The 12,773-nt window shown below is 48.4% G+C and overlaps 1 protein-coding gene across 6 annotated transcripts in view; it reads right to left on the bottom strand.

Moving 5' to 3' along the window:
* CARM1 (coactivator associated arginine methyltransferase 1) overlaps positions 1-12,773 on the bottom strand; it is a 22,452-nt gene extending 9,679 nt beyond the window's left edge. For 4 of the 6 annotated variants that reach the window (XM_069946793.1, XM_069946799.1, XM_069946770.1 and 1 more), the window contains exons 1-14: positions 12,625-12,773; positions 7,897-8,019; positions 7,440-7,546; positions 5,835-5,939; positions 5,640-5,750; positions 5,382-5,559; positions 4,019-4,109; positions 3,849-3,930; positions 3,680-3,765; positions 3,391-3,480; positions 2,948-3,085; positions 2,770-2,859; positions 2,579-2,691; positions 1,532-1,609 (exon numbers count right to left, since the gene is read on the bottom strand). In XM_069946793.1, the coding sequence (XP_069802894.1) occupies positions 1,532-1,609; positions 2,579-2,691; positions 2,770-2,859; positions 2,948-3,085; positions 3,391-3,480; positions 3,680-3,765; positions 3,849-3,930; positions 4,019-4,109; positions 5,382-5,559; positions 5,640-5,750; positions 5,835-5,939; positions 7,440-7,546; positions 7,897-8,019; positions 12,625-12,757 (1,525 nt within the window). In that variant the 5' untranslated portion in view covers positions 12,758-12,773. Of the gene's footprint in view, positions 1-1,456; positions 1,610-2,578; positions 2,692-2,769; positions 2,860-2,947; positions 3,086-3,390; positions 3,481-3,679; positions 3,766-3,848; positions 3,931-4,018; positions 4,110-5,381; positions 5,560-5,639; positions 5,751-5,834; positions 5,940-7,439; positions 7,547-7,896; positions 8,020-12,624 lie in introns of all 6 variants that reach the window. The other 2 variants (XM_069946785.1, XM_069946764.1) reach the window with 1 other exon arrangement.

Below are 12,773 nucleotides of genomic sequence, written 5' to 3'. Positions count from 1 at the left end.
GACATGGTTAGTCCGGTCACAGTATATAGGATGAGGCCCCAATGGATTCTGCTTTAGTGATGGGGTTAGTCAGGCAGTCTGCATGCGAGAGAACATGACTTGCCCGGTATACAATGACGGTAATGCGGGTGATGAATGGATCGGATGGTTCCCCGGTTATTTAGGTGTTAAGAAAAATGAAGGTCCAACCTAACTGCAAACATGTCTTAGGCGGTACCTCAAGTATATGCTTCCTAACTACTGGGGATTATACAGGGGGCTGTTTAAACATTATTTTAAATTTAATTCTATTAAAAGTGAACATTCACCCATGAACACCAATTTACATAAAGTAAAAAGGTAAGCCGGGGGGTGTAACTATTTTTTCCTATATTAAACTGTACATAACTTAATATTTTTACATTGAGTGGCAACAGTAACGGACGACATTGCTCCTCTACTGCCACCAATGGCTTTTCTGGGAACTGCAGGGCTGCTTAATCCCTGCTCCTTGTACATTTACATATCACAAAGGCTGCTTCATGCAGATTATCAAATATACCCCTAATTTGATAAATTGAAGCAGGCAGCGTCCGGCTTTACTGCACAGCTGCACTCACTATTCTGCTGTTGGAGTTTGTCTGACAAGCTTGCTGATCAGCAAAACTTGCTGTATACTCACTCTGTAGGTGAACAGTAAAATGTTGTTCGAAGGTGGACACGCACTTCAGATTTTGTTCACCAAAATAAATTTTTTTGCAAAGATCTGATTGGAAAGGAAGCAAGAAAATACACAAATGCTATACGGACCCGGGTGTCTTCATGGTCTCTTTGCATCTGATTCTTGCTAATCTCTCAGACAAAGTAGCAGAGGGGAAAAATAAGAGGGAAAAAAAAAAAAAAAAAAAAAAGGAAAACTAACTACAGGATCAGACTACACAATGGTTGTTTGCTGTCTGTTACCATGGAGACACACAGGTCTGTATGAGCACTGTAGACAAAATTGTAGGAATTGCTTTGTGAAAACCTACTGGCAAGATACCCAATTTCTCATTTAGACGCACATGGCATGTAAAGATATTTTTTTCCAAAAAATGACTAAGTGAAGACCCACAATAGCCCCCCCCTCCAATTCCCCACAGACTGCTAGAAGTCTGGTCTGTACATAGGATTCCTCCTTCAGTATTATATTAGGGATTATTGTCCACTCCAATGGCCCATGGTCATGTTGTTAATGGGTTAGTCCCACCCCTCCGGGGAGTTGATGTGGCGACCCCGTAATGGACATTCATGTTAATGGATCATCCGCAGTGATTAATGCCGGGTTCAGTTACTCTAGGGTTAACACTACAGGGGATGAATGTTAAAGTTATGACAAACCCTAAACTGGATTCCATGACTGACATGCAGCAGAACAACATTGAAGCTGCTGCGGTGGGGGAGGGGTATTATGAGAGAATGGAGATTATGGTATTACTGGAGGTTCCGTGGGTCAGGTCTTGGGGCTCCGGGCGCAGAGATGCAGGAGAACACGCGACTGCTGGCTGCTCACCTAGAGGGATGAGGTTACTGTGACTGATGCCTGAGCTTCCACCTATAACACTGCTGAGATCATACGCCGTGGGCATTCCTGGAAAGAGAGAGAGCCAGGTTAGGAAACTTATGAGGCATCACTACACATCAAATATGACTGGTGAGGACACCATCACCTTACCAAGCTTCCCAGGTGGGGGGTCATTGAGTGTGGGTATATATGGCTATAAACCTATTAAAAAGGGGCTATCCCCTTGGCAGCTTTCTACCAGAAACAGCACCAGTCTTGTCCTCCCGTTGTGTGCGGTATTGGAGCTCAGTTTCATTGAAGTGAATGGAGCTAAATTGTAATACCGCACACAACCTGAAGACGGGGGTGGTGCTGTTTTTGCAAGAAAGTAGCGCTGTGTTTTCTTATCATGGATAATCTCTTTAAATCGCCAGAAGGTTCAGCCAACACTTAGGGGCCCATTCCACAGAGGAATAATCGTCCGAATCGCTCCGTGGAAGAGAGACAACGATCATCGGCTGATTGTTTATTTAGGGTGAAACCTAAAATTATCGGGCACCCACCGCGCATTGCTGCGTGGAATAGCAATGCGCGGTGGGCGACAGACGATTTCAGCAACCATACATTACCTATCCAGGCTGCAGGTCTTCTGCGCTCCTTCTTTCTCCTAGTCCTGCGCGCAGCAGCTTCGGTGCGGCCTGTTAGCTGAAAGGCCGCTCAGCCAATCACTGGCCAGGACCACCGCGGCCAGTGATTGGCTGAGCAGTCTGTCATCTAAGACAGGCTGCTCCGAAGCTGCTGCGCAGGACTGGGAGGAAGAGGAGCGCAGGATAAGCCCTGCAACCTGGATAGGTAATGTATAGTGTTTAACAAGGGCTGCAAGGACATTGGTAACAATGTCCCTGCAGCCCTCGCTAAACGATTATCAGGCCGTGGAATAGGCCTAGTAAACGACCGCCAATCTAGCAGATCGGCGCTCATTTACATTATTGATTGGGCCCCGGTCGGCCGTGGAATAGGACCCTTAACCAGTAAGCCTAAGTGAGCAGAACTCACCTCCCATGCCCATTCCTGTATTCATGGTATATGCCCCCGCCGAATTCCACATGTTCTCAGAAGGTGAGGAGTAGTGTGAGCCAGGGGGAGGGGACGGCGTGCTGCCGGTGTACCTGTAATACACAAACAATCAGCTAATTCCGGGGCAAAAAACAAAGAGTAAAACATCTGTCGGAAATAGACACACTCACCTAAAGAAGGGGTTCTTCAGATCCAGCAGATTACTTGATTTGGATCCAGTCTGATCCACCTGAGCGACAATACTGATATCGTAACTCTGCCTGCAGATAGAAGAGGAGGGAAGGGTGTGAAGAACTCCATATACACAGGCGTAGGGTGTGAGGCGGTAACGTCTGCCTGAACTCCTACCTCTTATTCGCTATGAGCAGGACTGTTCCAGACAGAGTATCTCCAGCTTTGGTGAAGAGCGGGGACTGCAGAAGGCAGCGGACTTGGTACCAGTGAGTGAGGGGTTCAGTGGGGGCCGTGGAGAGCCAGACTGTCATTCTGGGGACAAAGCAGATATGAATGAGGAGGAAATTGAGACACTATTGTTTTATTCTTCTAAGACAGGGATAGGGAACGTTGGCACTCCAGCTGTTGCAAAACTACAACTCCCATCATGCATGGACAGCCAAAGCTTTGGCTGTCCAGGCCTGATGGGAGTTGTAGTTTTGCAACAGCTGGAGAGACAAGGTTCCCTATCCCTGTCCTAATAGATCAGCTGCGACCCTCCAGCTATCCCAATACTACAACTCTCATCATGCCTGGACAGCAAAGACACAGGTAATAGAAGATCAGCCGCTACTCACATGGAACCAATGAAAGCCACGTCAAACCAGAAGGCCAATCCATGTACCAGGCCTGAATGCAGCATATGGAAGGAGAAGGGGATCTCTATCCTGGAGGAGGAGAACACAGTACATATAATAAGAACTATCCAGGGTACAAAAACATGGCTGTTTTCTTCCAGAAACACTTATCTTTGGTGTGGTTATACTGAAGTGAACAGAGCTATACTGTAATACCACCCACAAGCTGATCACAAGGGTGGCGCCGTTTCTGGCTCTCTCTAACCCGCTCACTATTCACGTCTCCTACCTGTGCAAATCGGTCTCTTTGGCGTCCAGGAAATTCACTGTATACTTCACGGATTTGGCCATCAGGATTCTAATATCGAAGGTGTCCTGTAGGGAAGAAGAGAAGAGACAGGGTTAATGGGTGGGAGAAGAAATCCAGGCAATTCCATGCAGCGCGCCGCGCTACTCACCACAACCGGCTGCTTAAAATACTCGTCCACAGCGGCTCCACGCAGAGCCGAGAGGTCCACACCATGGAAAGATGGCTGATACCTGCGGAGGAGGGGTTATAAAGAGCAGTGCTGGGATGGGACAATGAGATGGGGGCCCAACGTTACTGAGGGGGAGGCCCAACACTCACCAGAAATTGGCTTTTGTAAACTGCTCCATGTAAAGCTGCTCATCTGTAAATGGTGCGAGGTGAACGTCTCCGATCGTAGGGAACATGTTACCTGGAGGGGAACATCCAAGACACAATGTCAGAGGCAATGTTACAAGAGTTATATTCTTATGTACTTGTACATAGGGACAGTAATATGGCAGTTATATTCTTGTATATAGGGAGCAGTATTATAGTAGTTATATTCCTGTATATAGGAGTAGTATTATAGTAGTTATATTCTTGTATATAGGAACAGTATTATAGTAGTTATATTCTTGTATATAGGAGCAGTATTATAGTAGTTATATTCTTGTATATAGGAGCAGTATTATAGTAGTTATATTCTTGTATATAGGAGCAGTATTATAGTAGTTATATTCCTGTATATAGGAGCAGTATTATAGTAGTTATATTCCTGTATATAGGAGTAGTATTATAGTAGTTATATTCTTGTATATAGGAGCAGTATTATAGTAGTTATATTCTTGTATATAGGAACAGTATTATAGTAGTTATATTCTTGTATATAGGAGCAGTATTATAGTAGTTATATTCCTGTATATAGGAGCAGTATTATAGTTATATTCCTGTATATAGGAGTAGTATTATAGTAGTTATATTCATGTATATAGGGAGCAGTATTATAGTAGTTATATCCTTGTATATAGGGGCAGTATTATAGTAGTTATATCCTTGTATATAAGGAGCAGTATTATAGTAGTTCTATTCTTGTATATAGGAGGCAGTATTATAATAGTTATATTCTTGTACGTAGGGAGCTGTATTAGCTCTGTAGATCACGGATGCTATGGACCATGAAGCTTCGGAGCTCCTGGCATCATTATAATACAGTACGCCGGGGTTCCCAATGTCGGGCCGCAGCTTCACACACAGTGTAGCATCCATGATTAGAGATGCACGAAACGGGTTCGGGTCCATCCGAACCCAACGTTCGGCATTTGATTAGTGGCGGCTTCTGAACTTGGATAAAGCTCTAAGGTTTTCTGGAAAACATGGATACAGACTGACTATATCCATGTTATCCACATGGCCTTAGGGCTTTATCCAACTTCAGCAGCCACCGCTAATCAAATGCCAAAGTTCGGGTTCGGATGGACTCAAGCATGCTCCAGGTTCGCTCATCTCTATACATGATCTACAGAGTATTGAATGTGCCCTTATAGTAGTTATATTCTTGTACATTGGGGTGGTATTTAAGTATTCTTGTTCACAAGGAGCAGTATTCTGCTGGGTCCTACAGTCGACCTTTGTAAAAAAAAGAGAAATGTAAAGAACAATCATGTTCAACATAGAATAGGATTCAGCATTGTTTATGTCTTACCATTGGGTTTAAGAAACTTCTTTGCATGTAGGTAACTCTCCAGCATCCGCTCATTGAAGAGCATGTATCCCATAGGCTCAGATATAATAATATCCACCTGCTCTGGCAGAGAGATTTCCTCCACCTTCCCTGGGATGACCACTATACGATCGGTCAGGTTGTTGCTCTTTACTAGCAGCTGGAGAGGACACAAGATAAGGTTAATAAGAACCTTGCAGCTCAATACTCCTGCCCACAGCTTTATCCTCCACTACTCACCTCTGCGTGCTGCGCCATAGTGCTCGCTTCTACTGCATACACCTTACGAGCACCAGCCTGAACTGCAAAGAAGGACAGGATCCCTGAACCACAACCAACATCCAACACGACCTGACAGAGGAAGAGGATGAAGAGTTACAGCCTATTCTGATACAGTGGAGTGCTAGCTCTTATGACGAGTGGCCGGATGCTCACCTTGTCCTTAAAGTCTGTGTGGTTTTGTAAGATAGCCCTTTGATAAGTGCCAGTCCTGACATAATCCTGCATCATGTTCTGCTGCTGTGACAGGTAGCCATAAAACTGTAGGGGGAGAAGAGATCCAGAGACAGTCAGAAAACACACGGCTCCCTCCCCTCTCTCATAGTAGCCCATCTTCTTCTTAGGAGTTGTTGCCTTTACTAGAATCTGCCCCAAAGAGGAAACACTATGTAATTTAAGAGGAGGCAGGCCGGATACAGATTTAGTGGCCATGCCTGTGTGCATTTAAACAGGTATGTCCTAGAAGTAGTAATTGTCCTGGGCTGGAAGGGCTCTATCACACATAGTAATAATTGGCCGATTATTACTCCATGTAATGGTGCGTTTACATGGAGCGATAATTTGCCAAATTGATCGTTTAACGGTTTTGAAGCAACGATTTGGTTTTTATAACGATCAGCGTTTAAACGAATAAATCGTTGGAAAATCCGTAAGAAAAAAACGTTATTGAGATCGTTTCAACATTGCTTAAGCCCATCTCACACATAGGGTAAATCAGTGAAAGACTGTTTACACGAAGCGATCTGCGAATTTTTAGAGAACGACCAACAACGATTTGAGAACATGTTGAAAGATCAAAATGAACGATTTCTCGCTCGTCACTTGATCGTTCACTGTGTTTACACGAGCTTCCCGGTCCCGGCGGCTGTAGAGTGAGTCCTGTGATTGGCTGACACTGCAGCCACTGGGACCAGGAAGCTGCGGAGCGCAGGAGAGAAGACCGGGAGCGGGGAGAAGTAAGGTGTCAGCTGTTTGGGCAAGGGCTGCATGGACATCGCTAACAATGTCCATTCAGCCCTTACTGCCCAATTACCAGGCCGTCTAATAGGTCCTGTAAACAAGCACCAATCTCGTCACCATGGCTATGTTGACAAAATCTTAAGCAGAAGATTCACGTCTTGCAGGATGTGACGTGGGCATGGCGGAAAGAATAAAGTGCATCACAGTCAGCAAGATCCTGACAATATAGCGATGATGCCGGGTGTACAGCAATAAGAATGATGACAGCCCAGGACACAGTGACACCACCCAAATAATTACTTGCAGGCAATTTGCTCAAACAGCGAACACCAATTACATAAAAAAAGTCATTTCCCTAACATTTATGGATGGGCCTGCAGGCAAACACATGGTAGGAAATGTTAGGTGATGCATTACATGCTGCCACTTGTTATATAGGCCATGTCTTAATAACCAGTCTGCTCAGAAGGGTTAGGTCAATAATAAAATGATGATCACCTATTTACTAGACAGTCAGCACATATTCATTGGACCAAACTGGTTTGGCTGTGTTTGGGTTGAATACATATTTGTATAGGGCCACTTTAGTACATGTCCATACATTGTGTATTCTGTTTTTAATGTGCATTGGGTTTAATTGTGTACGGACCCTATTCCACAGTGTGATAAACAGCCAAATCAGGCCGACTCGTCCAATTATCGCTCTGCGTAATAAACAGTGTTCAGCTCTGATTGTTTCTTTAGGTCCAGACCAAAAATATCTCTGAATGATGATAGAGGCGGTGGTGTGCGGTATAATACCTGGAAGTACTGCACTGCTGAAGACTCCTCGGTGCGCTCGCTGAACACACTTTTGTCGCCGTTTGAACTCCGGCAATTCTTGATGATATTGTAAAACGAACAGAAATCTACAAGAGAAGAGATGGGAGGGGTTATATATCGTTCTGGTGTACGGCCTGCGGCTTCTATACATGGTAACAGGACCATAGGGCGGTGGTGTGGACAGGGTGCTTGCACCTCGAACCTAATGTAACATCAGCCCAATCTTCATAGATTAAAGTGTTGTTGCAAAACTAGCTGGAGAGCCACAGGTTGGGGGAACACTGCACTAAGATGAAGTCTCACTCTTGACCTCTAGGTGGCAGCACCCCGCCTGTTTTACCTCCCCACAGGAAGTATCATGGCAAATATTCCAAAGTGACTCATTTACAGGAAAAAACATGAATCGGCGTCCTCAAAAGGAGACAAAGGCACCAACCTGCCGGGGTGGCGAACTGGACCAGGACGCTGTTACATCCCAGGGTGACGATGAAGGACTGCTTCCCCACGCGGCTGCACTCAGTCTCCGCGCCCACCGTGCACTTGAACACGCAGACATTTTCTAGGGGGATAACAAAAAGAACAAGAGAGGTTATATTTATTTATAGGGATAAAGCCATGTTCATTCTTTACGCAAGGCCTATGAGCTTAATGTACCACTCCTTTTAACCAAGGGGATACAGAACCCGCTTTCTTATGATCAGTCGGAGTCCCATTGATCAGACTCCTGTAGAGACACGAGGAGTGTTAGAGGGATAACCCCTTTAAGGAGGTCTAGGACCAATTTATTGTCATGACACCATGCTATGACTTTGTGGTAGTTTTTGGCGTAGAGGCGACATGGCACCTGTGCCTGATATGGCCTGGCTCCGGGATATATATATATATCTCAGCCAAGTCACATCTGTGCTCTGTGACAAAGATAAAAAACCCTCATTACCATAACAATGGCGGCTCCATTGTCCCTGTCAGTTTATAGGTTAGGCAGAGTCATTAGTCTCCTGGGCATGGCCAAGGAAACCTTTTGTGAGACCACCACAAAGTCGCAGCAAGGGGTCTCTCTCTATCCCCAGGCCAGTGACAATGGGATGAGGCTCCCCCCCTCCTCATACAAATCCCCCTGATCTCAGGCCTGCCGAGAGGGACAATAGGGCCGGCACCACACAGAAAGAGGGAGCGCAATCCTATAAAGAGCAGCCGAGGGGTCCGAGAGGACCGATCATCATAGGAAAGAGAGGAGGACCCCTGCTTCTGGAAATGCAGAGTGACAACGGCCGGGACGGGGGTCAGGTGGGGCGTCGCATAACGTATAGGGGCAACCATAGCACAGATAGACCTTGTATGTGAGACAGAGGTATATAAGGACAGAGAAGGAGGAGTATACAAGGACGGCGGTATATACAGAGCAGGATAAGGAGTATACAAGGACGGCGGTATATACAGAGCAGGATAAGGAGTATACAAGGACGGCGGTATATACAGAGCAGGATAAGGAGTATACAAGGACGGCGGTATATACAGAGCAGGATAAGGAGTATACAAGGACGGCGGTATATACAGAGCAGGATAAGGAGTATACAAGGACGGCGGTATATACAGAGCAGGATAAGGAGTATACAAGGACGGCGGTATATACAGAGCAGGATAAGGAGTATACAAGGACGGCGGTATATACAGAGCAGGAGGAGTGTATAAGGACGGCGGTATATACAGAGCAGGAGGAGTGTATAAGGACGGAGGTATATAAGGACAGAGGAGGAGTATATTAGGACGGCGGTATATACAGAGCAGGATAAGGAGTATATAAGGACAGAGGAGGAGTATATAAGCACGGAGGTATATACAGAGCAGGATAAGGAGTATATAAGGACGGAGGTATATAAGGACAGAGGAGGAGTATATTAGGACGGCGGTATATACAGAGCAGGATAAGGAGTATATAAGGACGGAGGTATATACAGAGCAGGAGTATATAAGGACAGAGGAGGAGTATATATGGACGGTGCTGGAGCCATTATCAGCCCGGTTGCTTTCTCCATACACTTCTGTCACTGGGGCTCCCCTCCCCCACACACGGGTTATAGGATACATGATTTATATGTCACCAGACTCGTTCTACCACTGATCGGATTCTCCTATATCCAGGGGCACTGACCGCGCTGTATAAATCACCCGCAGCGGAGGGACAGCACGTAACACTGCATATACCAGGGTGGCTGTGGGCACACACTGCATATACCAGGGTGGCTGTGGGCACACACTGCATATACCAGGGTGGCTGTGGGCACACACTGCATATACCAGGGTGGCTGTGGGCACACACTGCATATACCAGGGTGGCTGTGGGCACACACTGCATATACCAGGGTGGCTGTGGGCACACACTGCATATACCAGGGTGGCTGTGGGCACACACTGCATATACCAGGGTGGCTGTGGGCACACACTGCATATACCAGGGTGGCTGTGGGCACACACTGCATATACCAGGGTGGCTGTGGGCACACACTGCATATACCAGGGTGGCTGTGGGCACACACTGCATATACCAGGGTGGCTGTGGGCACACACTGCATATACCAGGGTGGCTGTGGGCACACACTGCATATACCAGGGTGGCTGTGGGCACACACTGTATATACCAGGGTGGCTGTGGGCACACACTGTATATACCAGGGTGGCTGGAGGCATACATTGTATATACCAGGGTGGCTGTGGGCATACATTGTATATAACAGGGTGGATGGAGGCATACATTGTATATAACAGGGTGGATGGAGGCATACATTGTATATAACAATACTGTGGGATGTGTATGAGAATTAGGAAATAGCCCCGAATGTAGGAGAATGAGAGAAAACCATAGAGAGGAGGAGACCCCAGACAGCTACAGAGAGAAGACCCCCCCAACCTAAAACCATAGAGAGGAGGAGACCAGCAACCTATAGTGAGGAGGACACATATAACCTATAGCCACAGAGAAGGCTCAGAATGCACAGAAGGCTCAAATAAGCCTATAAGCAAAATGACTGCACAGAACCTATAGAGAAAGAGGAAGAGACCCCAAACCTATAGATAGAGAGAGAGGAGGAAGAGACCCCAAACCTATAGATAGAGAGAGAGGAGGAAGAGACCCCAAACCTATAGATAGAGAGAGAGGAGGAAGAGACCCCAAACCTATAGATAGAGAGAGAGAGGAGGAAGAGACCCCAAACCTATAGATAGAGAGAGAGAGGAGGAAGAGACCCCAAACCTATAGATAGAGAGAGAGAGGAGGAAGAGACCCCAAACCTATAGATAGAGAGAGAGAGGAGGAAGAGACCCCAAACCTATAGATAGAGAGAGAGGAGGAAGAGACCCCAAACCTATAGATAGAGAGAGAGGAGGAAGAGACCCCAAACCTATAGATAGAGAGAGAGGAGGAAGAGACCCCAAACCTATAGAGAGGAGGAGACCCCTATAGATAATGATGATAGCAGGTGCACCTCATATACCCACGTCCCCTATTATCTCTGTAATACAGAAGGGCTGCAGCCCACCCTACGCAGGGACCCCCAGTACAGACATGGACACAGCAGGGGGTCTCTATACTGGGGTCCAAGATGCCTGCAGACCATCGCAGCACTATGCCTGGGAGACCCAGGTCACACACTGCTCCATCTTTCCTCCTTCTCCAGCCCTGATCACAGGACGATGTGTATAGGGGACCAGCGCGGGGGTCCGACACGCTGTCATGTCAGTGCCGGATTAGGGGTGCCCCATACAGGAGAGGAGCGGGGCTGTGCCTGGAAGACGGCGGCCATGTTTTTCTAAGCCTGGACAGGCGTCAGTGGATACTCAGAAAAGAAAGCAAAATCAGCATTTCCGTTGTTCTCCGACCTTTCTAACACTTTGCGTGCCGCCGAGCACCCTCGTCCCCACCGATCCCTCGTCCCCCACCGATCCCTCGTCCCCCACCGATCCCTCGTCCCCCACCGATCCCTCGTCCCCCACCGATCCCTCGTCCCCACCGATCCCTCGTCCCCCACCGATCCCTCGTCCCCCACCGATCCCTCGTCCCCCACCGATCCCTCGTCCCCACCGATCCCTCGTCCCCCACCGATCCCTCGTCCCCACCGATCCCTCGTCCCCCACCGATCCCTCGTCCCCCACCGATCCCTCGTCCCCACCGATCCCTCGTCCCCACCGATCCCTCGTCCCCCACCGCCGGGGCCCTCGTCCCCACCGATCCCTCGTCCCCACCGATCCCTCGTCCCCCACCGATCCCTCGTCCCCCACCGATCCCTCGTCCCCCACCGATCCCTCGTCCCCCACCGATCCCTCGTCCCCACCGATCCCTCGTCCCCACCGATCCCTCGTCCCCCACCGATCCCTCGTCCCCCACCGATCCCTCGTCCCCCACCGATCCCTCGTCCCCACCGATCCCTCGTCCCCACCGATCCCTCGATCAGGGATGGAGACCCTGCCGCCCCCAGCTGCCAGGCATTATGGGAATTGTAGTTCTGCAGCAGCCGGAAGGCGGCAGGTCCCCCGTCCCACGTATATATCAGCCGGGAGAGGAGACGCCACACTGGGATTCACCAACTACAACCCCCAGCATGTCCTCACGGAGGAGAGCCCCCAGTGCATGCTGGGAGTGGTAGTGTGGCAGCAGCCAGAGCCCATTCACTGACAGCAAGCAGCAGCCTCAGGTATACAGCACAATGTGACGCATAATACATAGCACAACAGCGAGGTCATGTGACTGCGCCCGGTCACATGATATGACGGTAAACGCCAACCTGCAGCTCCCTTAAAGGGAAAGGTTACACCTGACACTTCTACGTGCTGAGAAAAACATTGCTTTATGGCAATACAGTAAAACCATCCCCCTGTATCTATGTGAGGAGGAACCATTGGGGAGCGCGGGGGACAATAGTGGGCATGCTCAGCCGCTTCCCATTCACTATGATGGAGATACATGACTCCTCTATTCCACCAATAGCATTTCTTAAAGGGGAACTCCTCCTAATAGCACAATCCCATAAGCCTCTATGGACACCAGTGTAAGAGAGGAGATATGTATACAGCCGCCCCCTGGGTACAGATACACGGGGAGCCCGCCCATGGCCAGCGCTCACAATACCGCTCCACCGCGCCGTGTGCACAGCGCCCAGGCCGCACTCACCATTGTACAGCGCTATGTCCCCTCCCCGGGCCTCCAGCCGCAGCTCCCGCTGCTCCGCGTGTCTCTGAATCTCCCCGTTCGCGTCCCCGATACTGAGGAGCCGCACGCCGGGAAACACCGACACCGCCGCCATCTTTACAGAGGCGGGC

Source organism: Dendropsophus ebraccatus, chromosome 1 (assembly GCF_027789765.1).
Source record: "Dendropsophus ebraccatus isolate aDenEbr1 chromosome 1, aDenEbr1.pat, whole genome shotgun sequence".
In the NCBI taxonomy this organism is placed as follows: Eukaryota; Metazoa; Chordata; class Amphibia; order Anura; family Hylidae; genus Dendropsophus; species Dendropsophus ebraccatus.
The sequence above is the reverse complement of the archived record's forward strand: the minus strand, read 5'-3'. Positions and strand labels throughout refer to the sequence as shown.